Source organism: Amblyraja radiata, chromosome X, assembly GCF_010909765.2.
Source record: "Amblyraja radiata isolate CabotCenter1 chromosome X, sAmbRad1.1.pri, whole genome shotgun sequence".
In the NCBI taxonomy this organism is placed as follows: Eukaryota; Metazoa; Chordata; class Chondrichthyes; order Rajiformes; family Rajidae; genus Amblyraja; species Amblyraja radiata.
In genome coordinates, this window is record NC_045999.1 from 9,678,111 (window position 1) to 9,698,170 (window position 20,060).

Here is a 20,060-nt window from a genome sequence, read left to right on the forward strand (position 1 = left end):
CGCGCCCCCCTCCCCCCCCTCCCCCCCCTCCCCCCCCCCCCCCCCCCCCCCCCATCCCTCTGGACCAGCTAAATGTGGGGGTGGGGCAAGGAGGATTACTTCAGCCTGCTGGTAATCCGATAAATCACATGCTATAGGATCAACCCCATCTATAGAGAGGATAGAGGGACATGGATCATGTCAGGGGTTTTGGGGAGAAGGCTGGAGAATGGGGTTGAGAGGGAAAGATACATCAGCCATGATTGAATGGCAGAGTAGACTTGATGGGCTGAATGGCCTCATTCTGCTCCTATAGTTTTATGAGCTTACACATCTCATAATGTTATGAGGTCTCCGCTCAGTCTCTGGGACTCTAGGGAAGACAGGTCCAGCCCTCACCACCACCACAGGGGCACGGAGTGCCTCAAACTCACACCCCACACAACAGCAACCTCCCAAAGGCCGTCTCCACCCCCCTCCCACCCACAACCTAATGCCCAACAGCCCCCCATCTCCCTCCTGTGAACTGAGCTTAGGCAATGCTGCTGCCTCACAGCTCCAGCAACCGGTGGGGGCTGTCCGTGTGGAGTTTGCACGGTTTCCCTGTATCCTCGGGGTGCTCCAGTTTCCAACCACGCCACATAGATGTGCTGAGAGGGTGTTAGCCCTTGGTGCAGGGAAGCAGCATAATGTAGATGCAGTGGATCTTTCATATTTCCTTCATATTTTCTCACAATGTAGTTTCACGAGGTTAATTCCCGGGATGGCGGGAATGTCATACGATGCAAGAATGAGGCGACTGGGCTTGTATTCACTGGAATTTAGAAGGATTAGAGGAAATCTTATAGAACCATATACAATTATTAAGGGATTGGACATGCTAGAATAGATGTAGGAAACACGTTCCCAATGTTGGGGGAGTCCAGAACCGGGGGCCACAGTTTAAGAATAAGGGATAAGCCATTTAGAACTGAGATGAGGAAAAACTTTTTCACACAGAGAGTTGTGAATCTGTGGAATTCTCTGCCCCAGAAGGCAGTGGAGGCCAATTCACTGGATGCATTCAAAAGAGAGTTAGATATAGCTAGCGGAATCAAGGGATATGGGGATAAGGCAGGAACGGGGTACCGATTGTGGATGATCAGCCATGATCACATTAAATGGTGGTGCTGGCTCAAAGGGCCGAATGGTCTACTCCTGCACCTATTGCCTATGTATCTATATATCGTTTGACCCACTGGGTCTGTGTGAGCTTACTTAGAGATATAGGGAGGAAACATGCCATTCAGCCCATCAAGTCCGCGCCGACCAGCGATCACCCCGTACTCTCGATCTATCCTATATTCTAGGGATAACTTACAGGTCAATTAACCAAAAAAAAACCTGCACGTCTTTGGAGTGTGGGAGGAAACAGGAGCACCCAAAAAAAAACCCCACGCTGTCGCAGGGAGAACATGCAAACTCCGCACAGATAGCACCATAGTCAGGATCGAACCCGGGACTCTGGCGTTGTGAGGCAGCATCTCTACCGCTGTGCCGCTGTGTAAAGATAGTACTGTGCTAAGGATAGTTCCCACTCGCCAACGATCTATTCTCTCGCAAGGCCCCCCCTCTAACCCCCCCCCCCCCCCCCCTGCAACCACCCCCTCCCCCACCCCCACCAATACTCCTGCACCCACCCCACCCCCACTCCTGCACCCACCCCCACCCCCATCAATACTCCTGCACCCACCCCCTCCCCCACCCCTGCACCCACCCCTCACCCACCCCCAACAATACTCCTGCACCCACCCCCACCCCCATCAATACTCCTGCACCCACCCCCACCAATACTCCTGCACCCACCTCCACCCCCACTCCTGCACCCACCCCCACCCCCATCAATACTCCTGCACCCACCCCCACCAATACTCCTGCACCCACCTCCACCCCCCACTCCTGCACCCACCCCCACCCCCATCAATACTCCTGCACCCACCCCCACCAATACTCCTGCACCCACCTCCACCCCCACTCCTGCACCCACCCCCACCCCCATCAGTACTCCTGCACCCACCCCCACCCCCATCAATACTCCTGCACCCACCCCACCCCCACCCCTGCACCCACCCCCATCAATACTCCTGCACCCACCCCCACCCCCATCAATACTCCTGCACCCACCCCCACCCCTGCACCCACCCCCTCCCCCACCCCCACCAATACTCCTGCACCCACCCCACCCCCATCAATACTCCTGCACCCACCCCCACCCCCACCAATACTCCTGCACCCACCCCCACCCCCATCAATACTCCTGCACCCACCCCCACCAATACTCCTGCACCCACCCCGACCCCCACCCCCACCAATACTCCTGCACCCACCTCCACCCCCACCCCTGCACCCACCCCCACCCCCATCAATACTCCTGCACCCACCCCCACCCCCACCCCCATCAATACTCCTGCACCCACCCCCACCAATACTCCTGCACCCACCCCACTCCCACTCCTGCACCCACCTCCACCCCCACCCCTGCACCCACCTGCACTGGGGACATTTACAGTCGTCAATCGTTCAATCCACACATGATTGCGATTGGGAGGAAACCGGAGCACCCGGGGGAACCGCATCCTTCCGTGAACGCTGGTCGCCGTGGGGAGGTCGAGTGTATTGTTGATAACGTTGACAATATTTTAATTTCATAACAGTTTGTTTGTAAACTGCCAGTATAGGCTGTCTTGATCTTGTTACTCCCCTGTATTTGTGTTTGTTTGAATAAAACCATTTGTATTATTAAAAAAAAAGGGGGAACCACATGGTCACAGGAAGAACGTGCCAACTCCACACAAACAGAAGCAGTGGTCAGGATTGGACCCAGGCCACTAGAGCTGTGAGGCAGCTGCTCTACACACTGTGTTAGAACTACATCTTTTGCAGCGGTTTTTTTTCCACTGTCTTGTATAATTTATATCCAATTGATCTATAATTGATGTTTTATTGTGATGGCCAACTTAAGCAGCAGTAGAGTTGCTGCCTTACAGCGGCAAGGTCCCGGGTATGATACAGACAATGGGCACAGTCGGCACAGAGTTTATACGTTCTCCCCGTGACCGCGCCGGTTTTCTCCGTGTGCTCCGGTTTCCTCCCGATCTCCAAAGGCGTACAGGTTTGTATGTTAATTGCCCTTTGCAAATTGCCCCTTACTGTGTAGGATAGAACTAGTCGGTCGGTGAGGACTCTTTGGGCCGAAGGGCCTGTTTCCACACTGTATCTCTAAAACTAAAACTATGTGTCTGTGATGCTGCTGCAGGCAAGATTTTAATTGTACCTGTACATCACCGGGCTTGTGCACATGACAATAAACTCGACTTGATTTTACTTGGTCGAAGTAGAAATGGAATCGAAGGGGAATATACGCCCCCTCAGGCAGGAGTGGAGAGATGGGGCAGAAAACAAAGGCAGAGGTAAAAGGGAATGCGGGGCGAGGAACTCAGTATTCCTCATTATACACGACTTGGAATTCAGGGAACATCGTCAAGATTCGAAAATGAAGAGGAAGTTTAGTTCAGTGTAGAGATACAGCAGGGAAACAGGCCCTTCAGCCCACTGAGCTTGCCAACCAGCAACCCCGTACACTAATTCTATACAGCACACTAGGGAGAATTTGCAGAAGCCAATTAACCTACAAACCTGCAGGTCTTTGGAGTGTGGGAGGAAACCGGAGCACCCGGAGAAGACCCACGTGGTCACAGCTAGAATGTGAAAACTCCGCACAGACAGCACCCGTGGTCAGGATCGAACCTGGGTCTCCGGCGCTGCAAGGCAGCTGCACCGCAGGTTGCCTCAACGGTGGGATGTCAGGGAGAGACAGAAGCGACAAGGAGCTGGGGGACTGAAGACCTTCTGTTGATTAGACCTTTCAGAAACACAGGGTTACGATCAGGTCAGTGATAATAGATTGTGTTACGCTCGGTAATTCTATCACAAGTTTAATTAGTTCACGGGGAAATTCAAGGAAGGTTATAGAAAGAGCGACAGACACAGTTTGGGCATAAACTGCAGCTTCCTTTCAAGGGTGAAATGAGGTTGCTTGGAAAGAATTTCACAACTCATAGATGTGTGCAGAAAGGGGGGGGGGGGGGTGTTAGAGAGAGGGCCATGTCTTTGTGTGTTTTTAAAGCAGTTTGAAGCAAAGATCCTATAGCGAGCAAGATAGTCCACTCGACAAAAAAGACGTAGTACGGTCATGGGCAGATTCATGGGTCATTTTCAGCCCCATTTCCGTAACCGGCTTCCGTCTCCGCACCAAAGATCCCGTAGCGGAGCAAAGATACTAGTGCGGAGACGGAAGCCGTTTACGGAAACATGCTCGTAAAAATAAAAATTATTTGGTAAAAATCTTCTCCTCATTTTCAGAATTTTAATTTATTAACACAAACTGTTCCCCCGCAACGTTGATTACACTGCGAGTCGGGTCGGGTCGGGTTACGGAAATGGGTGAAAAAAAGGCCCACGTTCCGTTCCGTTGTGTACTACACATCAGCCCATTGCATTTAGCAGGAGTGGTCTATAGAATCTTTGGTTTGAAGGTTGATTTCTCTTTCCATCCCCTCCCCATTCCTTGTTCTCCCTCTAGTCTTATTGTCTCCGACTACATTATATCTTTGTCTCGCCCCCTCCCCTGTCATCAGTCTGAAGAAGGATCTCGACCCGAAATGTCGCCAATTCCTTCTCTCCATAGATGCTGCCTCACCCGCTGAGTTACTCCAACATTTTGTTTCTACCTTAAACCTATGTCCTCAGGTTCTTGATTTCCCTATTGGTTAAAAAAAGATGATGTGCATAGGATTTTCTCTCATCCTCCTGCCCTCCAACCCTGCCCAACCTCTCCCCGTTGTGCTGAAGACCGGTGCTCCACAACTCGTTGAGCCTCTAGTCCCAGTAGACAACACTGACCTCCATTGGACAGTGAGCTAAATTGCCAGGGTTTGTCCATCCAAAAACAAGCAGGACAAGTCCAAGCTGGCCACTGACTACCAGTTAGTACATTCTAAATTGTCCAAGCGAGGCAGGGTGTACTTGCACAGTGCTATCTAGACCACTCGCTTGCCTATTATATCGGGGTGCATCACAGCATGGTTTGGGAACAGCTCCGCCCAAGACAGCAAGGAGTTGTGAACGCAGCCCGAACCATCGCACAAACCAACCTCCCTTCCATTGACTCAATTTACACCTCACGCTGCATCTGCAAGGCCAGCAGAATAATCAAGGATGCGTCTCACCCTGGTCACTCCCTCTTCTCCCCTCTCCCATCAGGCAAGAGGCACAGAAGTGTGAAAACACACACGTCCAGATTCAGGGAGTTTCTTCCCAACTGTCCAGAACCAGGGGCCACATTTCAAGAATAAGGAGTAAGCCATTTAGAATGGAGACGAGGAAACACTTTTTCTCACAGAGGGTGGTGAGTCTGTGGAATTCTCTGCCTCAGAGGGCAGTGGAGGCAGGTTCTCTGGATGCTTTCAAGAGAGAGCTAGATAGGGCTCTTAAAGATAGCAGAGTCAGGGGATATGGGGAGGAGGCAGGAACGGGTTACTGATTGGGGATGATCAGCCATGATCACATTGAATGGCGGTGCTGGCTCGAAGGGCCAAATGGTCTACTCCTGCACCTATTGTCTATTGTCTGATGACAGAACTTGACTCGTCTCTAACTCTAATTTCTCCAAGTACAAGTAATCCTTGCATCCCCTCTCTCTCCGTCCCTCCCCCACCATAGTCGTTGTACTAGTTTCACTGTCACCCTGTTGTGTTTCACTGTCTGTATAACTCATGCTCCCCTACCCCACAGCCAACAATGGACCATTGTGGACTCCACCTTTCCCTGTTCACTGTTGCTTTTTACATATATTTCATTCATTTGTCCCATGTACCATCTGATCATATTGAATGGCGGTGCTGGCTCGAAGGGCTGAATGGCCTACACCTGCACCTATTTTCTATGTTTCTAAATTGCTCGTTTCCCTTTCCCCTGACTCTCAGTCTGAAGAAGGGTCTCGATCTGAAACGTCATCTATTCCTTTTCTCCAGAGATGCTGCCTGACCCGATGAGTTACTCCAGTAGAAACAAAGAACTGCAGGTGCTCGTTTATACCAAAGATAGACGCAAAGTGTTGGAGTAACTCAGTGGGTCGGACAGCATGTTAGTTTAGAGATATAGCGCGGAAGCCTGCCCACCGAGTCTGCGCCAACCAGTGATCATTAACACTATCCTACACACACCAAGGACAATTTACATTTATACCAAGCTAATTAACCTACAAACCTGTACGTCTTTGGAGTGTGGGAGGAAACCGGGAGGATGTGGTCACGGGGAGAAGGTACAAACTCCGTAGTAGTCAGGATTGAACCCGGGTCCCTGGCGCTGTTAGGCAGCAACTCTACCGCTGCACCACCATGCCGCCCGTAGAGAAAAAGGATCTGAATGACCTGAAGGGTTTTAACCCAAAACGTCGCCTATCCAAGTTCTCGAATTGCTGCCTGACCCGCTGAGTTACTCCAGCTTTTTGTCTTTCCGCTCATTGCATCTGAGCATTCCGATGCGTTCCTGATCTTGTAACACATTCTAGCACAGCGGGAAGTGTTTGAGGAGGTGTTGTGGTAGTGAGAGACCGACGTACATTGGAGCTAGAGGTTGTCAGTGTGCTGCAGATTACAGAGTGGCAAAACCCTGGGAGGTCCAGTCACACAAAGAAAGGTGCCAGAGGGGAAGAGGCTTCAGTTCAGCTCAGTTTATTGTCACGTGCACCGAGGTACACTGAAAAGCTTTTTGTTGCATGCTAACCAGCCAGCAGAAAGACAATAACTCGATTACAGTCAATCCATTTACTGTAAAGAGTGTGGAGCGATGGTAATACGAGTTTGTTGATCTGCTTCTGTGGCCTGTGTTGGGCGCCATCTTGCAATATCTGTTACTGTGAACTTCATACACGGGGGGGGGGGGGGGTCGGGGTGAAGGGGGGAATCTGTTCTGATAAATAGATTTTACAATAAATACCAGCACAAAGTCAGCCTCTAAGCAAAAAAGGTGTGGTCCATTCCCTTTGTCCAATTTTCACACCTTACACTTCCTTATCTATGCGTTCCCCTCTCCCCTGACATCAATGTGAAGAAAGTAGACAAAAATGCTGGAGAAACTCAGCGGGTGAGGCAGCATCTATGGAGCGAAGGAAATAGGCGACCTCGCCTATTTCCTTCGCTCCATAGATGCTGCCTCACCCGCTGAGTTTCTCCAGCATTTTTGTCTACCTTCGATTTTCCAGCATCTGCAGTTCCTTCTGAAGTCTGAAGAAGGGTCTCGACCCATTCCTTCTCTCCAGTGATGCTGTCTGATCTGCTGAGTTGCTCCAGCATTTTGTGTCTATCTTTGTCTGGTCAATGATAGATTGTTTTGCTTCTTATAATTAGTTGCTGTGATCTGTGCTTTTGACTGGGAGTTCTGTAGTCGCCTGTGTTGTGACTGGGAGATCTGTAGTGAGAGGTTTTGTACTCTTTATCCTTTATTTGTGCACTGTGGACAGCTTGATTGTACTTGTGTATAGTCTTTTCTTTGACTGGTTGGCACACAAATAAAAGCTTTTCACTATACCTTGGTACAAGCGGCCATAATAAACTAAACCAAACTCACAGCAGCCTAGTGTACAAGTTTCCGTGCCAGCTCCCCCGGGAACTATCCCATCAGTCCCCTACCCCCTCTGTAGGAACAAGGAACTGCAGATGTGTTTAAGAAGGAGCCGCAGATTCTGGAAAATCGAAGGTAGACAAAAGTGCTGGAGAAACTCAGCGGGTGCAGCAGCATCTATGGAGCGAAGGAAATAGGCCTACACCTGATGCTGCCTGCCCGGCTGAGTTACTCCAGCATTTTGTGTCTGTCTAGGGATGCAAGGGCCGAAACGTTGCCTATTTCCCTCGCTCCATAGATGCTGCTGCACCCGCTGAGTTTCTCAAGCACTTTTGTCTAGCAAGGAACTGCAGATGCTGGTTTACGACAAAAAAAAAAGACACAAAGTGCTGGAGTAAATCAGCAGTTGAGGAGGGATCTCTGGAGAACGTGGACAGGTGACGATTCGGGTCATGATCCTTCTTCAGACTGATTGTGCGAGGGGGGTAGGGGTAGAGGAAGCTGGGAGAGAGGAGAGGCAGGACAAAGCCTGGCAGCCTTGCATCCCTAGACAGACACAAAATGCTGGAGTAACTCAGCCGGGCAGGCAGCATCTCTGGAGAGAAGGAAAGGGTGAAGAATGGTCTCAACCCGAAACGTCACCCATTGCTTCTCTCCAGAGATGCTGCCTGTTTTACTGAGTCACTCTGGCATTTTGTGTCTATCTTTGGTTTAAACCAGCATCTGCAGTTCCTTCCTACAGCCTTGTATACAGCTCTGGATATCTTCAGCTCACTGCTGCCACCTGTTGACAAGACCATTAACTTTCTTTTATTTCCAAAAAGAAACTTTGTTCAGAATAAAAAATAAATACAAAGCAAAAATGTTAGAGAACCCTTCAGTCTATACATTAATTAGTGCCATACTCTGTAGTGTTCACACCCATCTTGAAACAAATCAAAGCAAATCCTTGCTGCCTAGAAGGTCCTGACCCAAATCAACCTCCCCCCCCCCCCCTCTATCTTTCAGATTGAAGAAGGGTCCTGACCCGAAACGTCACCCATCCTTTTTCTCTGGAGATGCTGCCTGACCCGCTGAGATACTCCAGCACTATATGTCTATCTGGTCTTAAACAAAACAAAACTTGGTGTTGAACCACCTCCTTGAAGTTCGCATGTGTAGGAAGGAACTACAGATGCTGGTTTAAACCGAAACCGAAGATAGGACACAAAATGCTGGATTAACTCAGCGGGACATGCAACATCTCCAGAGAAAAAGGACGCGGGACCTTTCCTGAGTTACTCCAGCATTTTGTGTCTAACCTTGAAGTGCTCCCAGGAATTAGTATATATTCTTTCTCTGAATCACCAACACACACAGTGGACACCCCCATTTAGAAAAGTACTGCAGTTACTGAAGAAGTTTTAAGAAAGATCTCGATCTGAAACATCACCTATTCCTTCGCTCCATAGATGCTGCCTCACCCGCTGATTTTCTCCAGCATTTTGTGTCTAACCTTGAAGTGCTCCCAGGAATTAGTATATATTCTTTCTCTGAATCACCAACACACACAGTGGACACCCCCATGTTAGAAAAGTACTACAGTTACTGGCTACAGTTATAGTTACAGTCTGAGGAAAGGTCTCGACCCAAAACGTCACCCATTCCTTCTCTCCAGAGATGCTGCCTGTCCCGCTGAGTTACTCCAGCATTTTGTGTCGAACTACAGTTACTGGGCCCGAGCTAGTCCCACAACAGCTCACAAGCTGCCACCTCTACTACCAAGAGCAGCGGGTGCAGAGGAGACCACAACCTGTGGGGTGTCCTGGCGTGGCAATACGTCGCCGTTCGTTCATCACCGCTGGGTGGGAATCATGGAAGCCCCTCACCATGGTAATGCTCCAACTCCATCCCACAACCCAAAGGCTGATCCGTCCCACCACAACCAGAGAGCAGTGCTGAACCACTATCTACCTCTTTGATGTTTAAGAAGGAACTGGAGATGCTGGAAAAATCGAAGGTAGATAAAAATGCTGGAGAAACTCAGCAGGTGAGGCAGCATCTATGGAGCGAAGGAATAGGTGACGTTCCGGGTGGAGGCCCTTCATCAGTCTGAAGGAATGGGTAACGTATCCATGGGATATGTCACCCATTCCTTCTCTCCAGAGATGCTGTCCCGCTGAGTTACTCCAGCATTTTTATCTACTGCTTTGATGTCCCTCGGACTATCCTAGACTGAACTTTGCTGGCTTTACTTCGCTCTAAACGATATTCCCTTATCATGTATCTACTCACTGTAAATGGATCGATTGTAATCATGTATTGTCTTTCTGCTGACTTGGTTAGCACGCAACAAAAGCTTTTCACACGTGACAATAAACTGAACTGAACTGAGGCTGGCAATTTAATTGCCGGTGGTAAAATTACTCCTGGTATAGGTGGATGACAGGGGATTCAGATGAGGGTTGATGGGCAACGGAGAGAATGGATTACAGAGAAACAAATGGGAGTGATTTGATCCCCAGCCTCGGGTCAATGGGCCGAATGGCCTCCGCTAACATTTCTGCTATTTTCCTACAACATAGGAGAGGTCTGTGAAACGCAGAGCTCACAAAACAAAGAAAGAAAAATGTACAAGTGCCTTCGCCTGAATCCATCTATTACTTGCCAAGCTTTGTCTTTAGTTTAGAGATACAGCGCGGAAACAGGCCCTTCGGCCCACCGAGTCCGCACCGACCAGCGATTCCAGCACATTAACATTTACCCTACACACACTAGGGACAATTGACATTTATGCCAAGCCAATTAAACCTGTACGTCTTTGGAGTGTGGGAGGAAACTGATCTCGGAGAAAACGCACGCATGTCACAGGGAGAAGGTACAAACTCTGTACAGACAGCGCCCATAGTCAGATCAAACCCAGGTCTCTGCTGCGAGAAGGCAACAACTCTACTGCTGCACCACTGTGCCGACCTGCTGAGTTACTCCAGCACTTTGTCTTTTCGTGTACTCGGTCGGTGGTTCAATGGTTGAGTGCACGGGGGGAATTTGTGGGTTGCCAACTCTGGATGAACCTTTAGTTCCATTCATTAGCGACGGTTCAGTCATTTCCCTGCCTCTGGGGATCACCATGAAAACAACCGAGGCAGCTTCTGCCGCACAGACTGCGAGTCGACAAATTGTGCACAACAATACCTCTGCAAGCAAAGCACGCTGGAGATGTAGGCATTGTTGTAATGCATCGAACAGCTGCACACAAAGAGAAGTGTGTTGACAAGAAAATAATCCATTCCTGGGTCAAAAGCGGGGGGCTAATGACTGGCCCAGGCACCAGTGAATCATGCATTCCACTTTAGAGATACAGCACAAAAACAAATCCTTCGGCCACTTCATTGACCACTAATCTGTAGGAAATGGATGAGAAAGTGGGACACCATAGAACGTGTGAACGGGTCATCAATGGTTAACATGGACTCAGTGGGCCGAAGGGCCTGTTTCTATGTTGTATCTTTCAATCAATCAATTCAAAAGCCCCAACAAAGCTCAGACGTAGTTTGTGGGAAGAAAGCTGGAATTCCAACAATTGGTGACCGGACAGAAAACAGGCCAGTTTCAGCTTCAGGAGGTCTGACAGTGGGATGGCAGAGATCAGTCCGAGCTTGGCAAATGGATATGCAGGAACGGAGGGATGTGGCTTATGCGCCGGTAGATCAGACTTGGCATCATGTTCAGCAGGTGAATTTTGGGCCGAAGGGACTGTTCTTGCGCTGTACCGTTCTATGTTCTAACCTCCTGAAGCACTGATGTAGAGGAGCTGGCTCTTCACTGTCACATGGTGGCTGAATCAGGGAAGAATCCCCAGGATAAGGAGATCAGAGAAGGAGTTGGATTTTTACAACCATCTTCCAGTTTTACTATCCTTTGCTCTCGTACCAATTCCACGGTTTACCACTCATTTTAAGTTCTCTGGCTGCATGAATGCCACGATTTAACCAACAAACCTTCATTGTCTTTGGAACCAGCTCCGCTGAGGTGTAACCTTCCAGCACCAGGTCTGGATCCAGCACATTGGGGTTCCTTTAGTCTGTTCACTGAACCAACCACTAAACGATTCCCAATGGCCTCGATCTCCCCCTACTAAGATCAGTCTGAATAACGGTCCCGACCCACCTCTCTATTTTCTCCAGAGGTGCTGCCTGACCCGCTGAGTTACTCCAGGACTTTGTGTTATTCCCTGGTGTTCTTTAGTCGGGAGGAAAGGACTACAGCCTTTGTTTGTGTCCATTGATTAAACAGCCGTCAGATAGTGGGGAACAGAACTAATTACGAGTCAATACTTTGCTGGAAGGAATCACAACAGGTGGGATTTGAATCCTTCACCTTGACCACACACACAAAATATTATTTAAAAATCATAACATAAATATATACATATATACACATATATATATACACATATATGTATATATACACACACACATATATATATGAGACAGACACACACATTAGATATAGAGACACACACACACACACACATAGATATATATAGATATATATATATATAGATATATATATAGATACACACACACACACATATATATATATATATATACATACACATACATATATATATATATATACACACACACATACATATATATATATATATATACACACATACATACATATATATATATATATATATATATATATATATATATATATATATATATATATATGGGGAGGCAAGTAGGCAGGCAGATATAGAAATCAAAAAACAAGTATTGAAAGGCTTACATGAAGTTCTGCTTTTAGTTCGACATTAAAACTCAGCACTGGTGATCAAACCTGAATTTATATTTTCTTGGTTCTTGGTTCTTAAATTTTCCTTCAAGGAAATAGTTCAATTAAGCAATGCATGAACACTCAGTCTGTAGCTAAATGCATATCAACATTTTCTTATCAAAGCAGTCATTTAAAGTGAAAGTCAAAAACAAAGTTTCTGGAAATGTGAAATAAAACCAAAACAAATGCTGCTAATGTTTCAGTTGGTAGATGCTCAATATGACACTGCCATAGCTTGTAGAGTTGTTGCCTCACTGCTCCAGAGACTCAGATTCGATCCTGACCTCAGGTGCTGTTTGTGTGGAGTTTGCACAACCTTCCTGTGACCAATGATCCGGTTTCCTCCCACATCCCAAAGACGCGCGTGTCTGTAGGTTAATTGGTCATTAATGTGTAGGAAGTGGAATAACATAGAACGAGTGTGAACAGGTCATCCATCAAACTCATGGACTCAGTGGGCAGAAAGGCCTGTTCCCATATTGTATCTCTCAATCAATCAATGTAAAAGCCCCGACAAAGTGCAGACTCAGTTTGTTGGAAGAAAGCTGGAATTCCGACAATTACAGGCAGAAAACAGGCCGATTTTAGCTTTAGGGGGGTTGACAGTGGATGGCAGAGATCAGTCCGAGCCTTATATGATCACAGACTTGAATATATTATGCACAAGCTGGACTTGATGGGCCTGCTTCCATGCTGTATCATTAAACTAAACCATATCTGCTTTGACACTGCCCTCAGGCACTGTCTGTGTGGTGATTTCACATTCTCCCTGTAACTGCATGGGCATCTCTCTGGTATCTGCTCTGATATCCTCCCCTGTCCCAAAGATGCACAGTGGGGCGGGTTAATAGGCCACTGCATATTATCCCAGATGTAAATGTGTGGTATATTCTGGGAGGAGTTATGGGGAATATGGGGAGGATTAAATGGGCTTTGTGTAAATGTGTGTTTGATGGTCAGTGTGAGGTACAATCTTATATAATTCTAACAGGTCACCTCTCAGCCTCCTACACTCCAGTGCAACAAACCCACCCTTATATGGGGGTGAATGACCTAGGGCGGTGAATCTGTGGAATTCTTCGCCACAGACAGCTGTGGAGGCCAAGTCAATGGATATTTTTAAGGCAGAAATTGACAGATTCTTGATTAGGACAGGTGTCAGGGTTTATGGGGAGAAGGCAGGAGAATGGGATTGAGAAGGAAAGATAGATCAGCAATGAATGAATCGCAGAGTAAACTTCATCTTCTATCGCAACTGAACTATCCGATCTCTCCCTACAACTTGTCCTCCCAATCGGACAACATCCTTATCAATCTGAATTAATTTCCACATACCTCAACTCCATCCTATTCCCCCCGGTCCAATCCCTCCCTACCGATGTCCAAGGCACCTCACACGCCCTTCGTCTCTTCAATGACTTCCGTTTACCAGGCTCCCACTCGCTCATTTTTACTCTGGATGTCCAGTCACTATACACCTCCATCCCCCACCAGAAAGTTATTAAAGCCCTCCGTTTCTTCCTCGACCGCAGAACCAGCCAATTTTCGTCTACTAACACTCTCCTCCACCTAGTAGAGCTGGTCCTTACCCTTCACAACTTCTCCTTCAACTCCTCCCACTTTCTCCAAATCCAAGGCGTAGCTATGGGCACTCGCATGGGCCCCAGCTATGCTTGCCTCTTTGTAGGGTGCATCGAACAATCACTGTTCCAGTCGTACACTGGCCCTATCCCCGAACTCAACCTCTGCTACATTGCCGACTGCATTGGTGCTGCCTCCTGCACCCATACAGAACTCACTAACTTAATCAACTTCACAACTAATTTCCATCCTGCACTCAAATTCACTTGGACCATCTCCGACATCTCCCTACCGTTTCTAGATCTCACCATCACAGGAGACAGACTATCGACTGACATCTATTACAAACCCATTGACTCCCATAGCTATCTAGACTACACTTCCTCCCACCCTGCTTCCTGTAAAGACTATCCCCCTACTCCCAATTCGTCCGTCTATGCCGCATCAGCGCCCAGGATGAGGTTTTCCATACCAGGGCATCAGAGAGGTCCTCATTCTTTAGGGAACGGGGATCCCCTCTTCCATTATAGATGAGGCTCTCACTAGGATCTCCTCGATATCCCACAGCTCCGCTCTGGCTCCCCCTCCCCCCTATTCGTAACAAGGACAGAGTCCCCCTTGTCCTCACCTTCCACCCCATCAGCCGTTGCACACAGCACATGATCCTCCAACACTTTCGCCATCTCCAACGGGATCCCACTACTAGTCACATCTTCCCATCTCCACCCCTTTCTGCTTTCCGCAGAAACAACTCCCTGGTCAACTCGTCCTTTCCCACCCAAACCACCCCCTCCCGAGGGACTTTCCCCTGCAACCGCAGGAGATACAACACCTGTCCCTTTACCTCCCCCCTCGACTCCATCCAAGGACCCCGACAGTCTTTTCAGGTGAGGCAGAGGTTCACTTGCACCTCCTCCAACCTCATCTACTGTATCTGCTGTTCCAGGTGTAGGCTCCAATATATCGGCGAGACCAAGCGCAGGTTCGGCGATCGTTTCGCTGAATGCCTCCGCTTAGTCTGCCTTAACCTACCTGATCTCCCGGTTGCTCAGCACTTTAACTCCCCCTCCCAATCTGACCATTCTGTCCTGGGCCTCCTCCATTGTCAGAGTGAAGCCCAGTGCAAATTGGAGGAACAGCACCTCATATTTTGCTTGGGTAGCTTACACCCCAGCGGTATGAACATTGACTTCTTTAACTTCAAGTAGCCCTTTCTTTCCCTCTCTCTCCATCCCCTCCACCGCCCCAGTTCGCCCACCAGTCTTACTGTCTCCGACTACATTCTACCTCTGTCCCGCCCCCTCCCCTGACATCAGTCTGAAGAAGGGTCTCGACCCGAAACGTCCTTTCCTTCTCTCCAGAGATGCTGCCTGTCCCACTGAGTTACTTCAGCATTTTGTGTCTACCTTCAATTTAAACCAGCATCTTCAGTTCTTTCCTACACAATCCCTCAATTAGTATCACTGATGAAAATGATCATGTCGCCACCACATACATTTCTGGGATCTTCCTTTTTAGTTTTGTTTAGAGATAGCGTGGAAAAAGGCCATACGGCCCACCTAGTTCACGCCGTCCAGTGATCCCCGCACAGTAACACCACTCTGCACACACTGGGGACAATTTACAATTTTACCGAAGCCAATGAACGTACAAACCTGTACGTCTTTGGAGTGTGGGAGGAAACTGGAGCACTCGGTGAATACCCACGCGGTTACGGGGAGAACGTACAAACTCTAGACGGCACCCATAGTCAGGATCGAACCTGGGTCTCTGCGCTAGGCAACAACTCTACCGCTGCGAACAAAATACCTGCATTCACAACAACTGCACCACAAGTATCGCATTAGCTGCACAGCATCTTGAGGAACACTGGGATTAGGATAGACGCTGTTAAAATGCAAATCTTGCTTGATGACTAGAAGGCTCTGACAGGCTGGAGGAAGGGCTCCGCCGGGGATTCAGGCAACCACAGGCTTCCGTAATGCGACAGGAGCGGTTTGCAGCGTTGAGCTGCAAGGGAAGTGGCCCTTTGCCAGTGGGCAGAGGCCGACAGCGACGGGCCCAGCTGACTACACGATGCTGCAAGCATTCTCTGCACCAGCCGTTACTCCCCTGGGACAACTCAGCACTGGCTTTGCACAGACAATCAGCGACACCCTCCCATCCCATTCCCGGCGTGGGCTCCAACGCCAACCCACCCCCATAGGGCTTGAGCTAGATAACTCCCCCTGTTTGGTTTGGGGAGTGGGGGGGAGGGGAAGCTTTAGTATTAGGTTTTATCACTGCCACACCAACCGAGGTATAACAAAAAGCTTTGTTTTGCTTGCTGTCCACTCAAATCAGATAATACTATATAATGACTACATTGAATCAAATCAAACAGGTACATTAGGTGGAATGAAGAGAAAGATACAGAGTGCAGAATGCAGGGGCAAAAGAGAAATATACAGAAGGCAGAATAAAAGAGATAGAGAATGCAGGTTAAAAGGGAGATATACAGGATGCAGTATAAAAGGGATAGAGACAGAATGCAAAAAGAAAATCGATATATACAGATTAAAAGGGATAGGTACAGGACACAGAATAGCGATGGGAAGGATAGATTTGGAGTGCATAAGGAGGAACTACAGATGCTGGAAAATCGAAGGTAGACAAAAATGCTAGAGAAACTCAGCGGGTGCTGCAGCATCTATGGAGCGAAGGAAATAGGCAATAGGCAATTGGCAATAGGAAATAGGCAATAGGAAATAGGTAACGTTTCGGGCCGAAACCCTTGGGTTTCGGCCCGAAACGTTGCCTATTTCCTTCGCTCCATAGATGTTGTTGCAGCCGCTGAGTTTCTCCAGCATCTTTGTCTACCTTAGATATGGAGTGTAAACCAGCGATGGGATGGATAGCGAATGCAGAACCACAGAGGGCGGATGGGCAACACATCTCCCCCTCCCCCTCCTTCCAACCACACTCCATCTTTGCTGCGATCTCCCGCAACCTCCACCAGCCTGTTTTCGTTAATTTTGCAACCGCGGAACCCGGCCCCTCGGCAACGAACTCTGCATTTCAATTCAAAATGAGCATTTAGCAAAATGCAAAAGGAATTCCACGCCAGCCGTGCTCCAGAGCAGCCCCTGACAGCTCTCTCCCCTGACAGCTCTCTCTCCCCGCCCGCCCGCCCGCCCTTAAAGGAGCCGGCTCGCCCCTTTGATCGCCGTTATTATGATTGGCATTTCCCTCCCCTTGTTACCGTTTGTAGTCGCTGGAGAAGATGCCGCCGCTGGCCGGGTCGTGCCCGTACTCGGGCTCTCCGAGGGACGAGCCCTTCTCGTCGTTGTACGCGGGCCCGGAGGACATGGTGCTGAAGAGACAGCGGCGGCGGCCCTGCTCTCCTCACCCCCGCCCGCGCTGACGTCAGCGGGCAGTGACGTCACCCCACCACGTGGGGCACCGTGACGCAAACCGCGTCAGGCGGTTCGTCGTGATGTCACACCACCACGCGGGGCACCGTGACGCAAACCGCGTCAGGCGGTTCGTCGTGATGTCACACCAAGATTCAAGAAGTTTATTGCCAAGTTGATAGGAATGTGTCTTGGTTCGCTCTCAGACAGATGCAATACGGTACAATACAACCACCACATACACCACAATAAATAATACAGACAATACCGTACGAAGGACAATATATACAGGAAGGACAGTACCCAGCAGCGTCATGTTAAGCGTAAGTGCAAGTGCAAAAGAAAGTGCAGAGTGATTAGTGCAAATTCAAATATCTGATGGCTTGGAGGTAGGTGCTGTTTCTGAAGCGAGATGTTTTACTTTTAATGCTTCTATATCTCCTTCCTGATGGGAGGAGATTAAAGAGGTAATGTGCCGGGTGAAAGTGGTCTGCTATGATTTTTTTGGCCTTTCTGGTGAGTCTTGTTGAGTAAAGTGATGTCACTGAGGGAAGTCTGCTGCAACCGATGATCTTAGAAGCTCGGCGCACTATTTAGGTATGTTGCAAAGCCTACCTGAAGCGTCGGTGAAAATCTGTCGCTGCGGGTGTGCGCGATTTTGGCGCCGTTTAGAGGGGGCGGGTTTAAAACGCGATTTTCTCTAAGCTGTTCCAATCGAAAATGTTCAGCCTAGTTAATTATTAACGAAAAATCGCTGGAAGACCCCGTCGCAAAAGCTATTATTAGTTTTAAAGGCCTTGAATAATAGTTATAGTAGTTTAAAAATCAATCTTTAAACCCGCGACAGCCAGCAACCGCAGGGTCCCATAAAGCAAACCACAGAAGTTAGGTTGTATATTTTTACATTAAAAAGGGCTTTTAAAGAACCCTTTATACAAAGTTTAATATTGCGAGTAGCTCAATTTGGGCCCATTATATCGCGCAGTATTTTTCTCGGCATTTGGGGCACAAATCTACCGCAATGTGAACGTTCTAAACCAGCGTGTTCCACAGGGACCCACTGGAAAGCTGATTTAAAATGGACTTTAATTTGCAGCAATTGAACACTAAATTCCTTCCATTTGGCCTATAAATTAATGTAAATGAGATTTAAAAATCATGTTTTATTGTGAATTATTTGTGAATATTATTTGGACATTTAGGCTATTTAAAAATGTTAATCATTTATTAAGAAATGGATAGATGTTTAGATCTAGTAATTGAAGTCTGAAATTAGCTACAATTAGGTAACTAACTAATTATATGCTTTAATTTCAGGTCATCCAAGTAAGATTATTTTATATTTGTTTCAGAATGCTTCAATCTATGATAACTGAAGATTTCATTCAGTTCTCTTAATTTTTAAGAAAGTTATGGGCTTTTGACTGTTCACGATCACAGCTTTTTTGTTATGTCCATAGAAAATCAATAGGGAACAAGATGCTCATTTCCCAGTATGAAAATGGCCATAACTTTTTAAATACTTGAGATATGAAAGTGAATTAGGTGTCAAATTAAACTTATTTTTATGCTTTATCTGATGGGATAAATTACAGACTTGATTTTTTAAATCTCAAAATTTTGTAACATTGCTACACTATTCTCTCCAGCCGAATCTTATCCTGCGAGGTTGTGTGACCATACCAGACAAGCATGGAGAATGTGAGTATGCTTTCTATGGTAGACCTATAGAAGTGGGTCATGGCTGGTCGACTGACCCTGAATTTTTTGAGCTGCCGCAGGAAGTAGAGTCGCTGGTGGCACTTACTGATTATGAGACTGGTGTTGAGCTCCCATGATAGGGATTGATGTATGGTGGTCCCGAGGAACTTAAAGGAGGTGACCCTCTCAACCACCTCTCCATTGATGAAGAGAGGGAGGAGGGGGGTGGCCTTCCACGTGGTTCACCGTGATGTCACCAGATTGCGTGGTTCACGGTGATATCACCCCACCACGTGGTTCACGGTGATGTCACCCTACCATGTGGTTCACCGTGATGTCACCAGATTGCGTGGTTCACCGTGATGTCACCAGATCGCTTGGTTCACCGTGATGTCACCCCACCACGCGGTTCACTGTGATGTCACCCTACCATGTGGTTCACGGTGATGTCACCAGATTGCGTGGTTCACCGTGATGTCACCAGATCGCGTGGTTCACGGTGATGTCACCCCACCGCGTGGTTCACTGTGATGTCACCAGATCATGTGGTTCACTGTGATGTCACCCCACCACGTGGTTCACTGTGATGTCACCCTACCATGTGGTTCACGGTGATGTCACCAGATCACGTGGTTCACTGTGATGTCACCCCACCATGTGGTTCACTGTGATGTCACCAGATCATGTGGTTCACTGTGATGTCACCCCAGCATGTGGTTCACCGTGATGTCATTACACCACGTGGTTCACGGTGATGTCATCCCACCACGTGGTTCACCATGACCTGAACCCACTACATGGGGCACAATGACGTAAACCTCGTCATGTGGTTCACCGTGAAGTCACCCCAATACGTGGTTCACCGTGATGTCATCCCACCAAATGGTCCGCCGTGATGTCATCCCAACGCATGGTTCACCG

General features: G+C 48.2%; 1 protein-coding gene across 5 annotated transcripts in view; it reads right to left on the reverse strand.

Annotated features, from left to right (window-relative positions):
• ap3b2 (adaptor related protein complex 3 subunit beta 2) overlaps positions 1-17,445 on the reverse strand; it is an 87,548-nt gene extending 70,103 nt beyond the window's left edge. For 4 of the 5 annotated variants that reach the window (XM_033015073.1, XM_033015070.1, XM_033015068.1 and 1 more), the window contains exon 1: positions 17,288-17,445. In XM_033015073.1, the coding sequence (XP_032870964.1) occupies positions 17,288-17,394 (107 nt within the window). In that variant the 5' untranslated portion in view covers positions 17,395-17,445. Of the gene's footprint in view, positions 1-12,417; positions 12,509-17,287 lie in introns of all 5 variants that reach the window. The other variant, XM_033015071.1, reaches the window with a different exon arrangement.
• Positions 17,446-20,060: the final 2,615 nt, after the last annotated feature.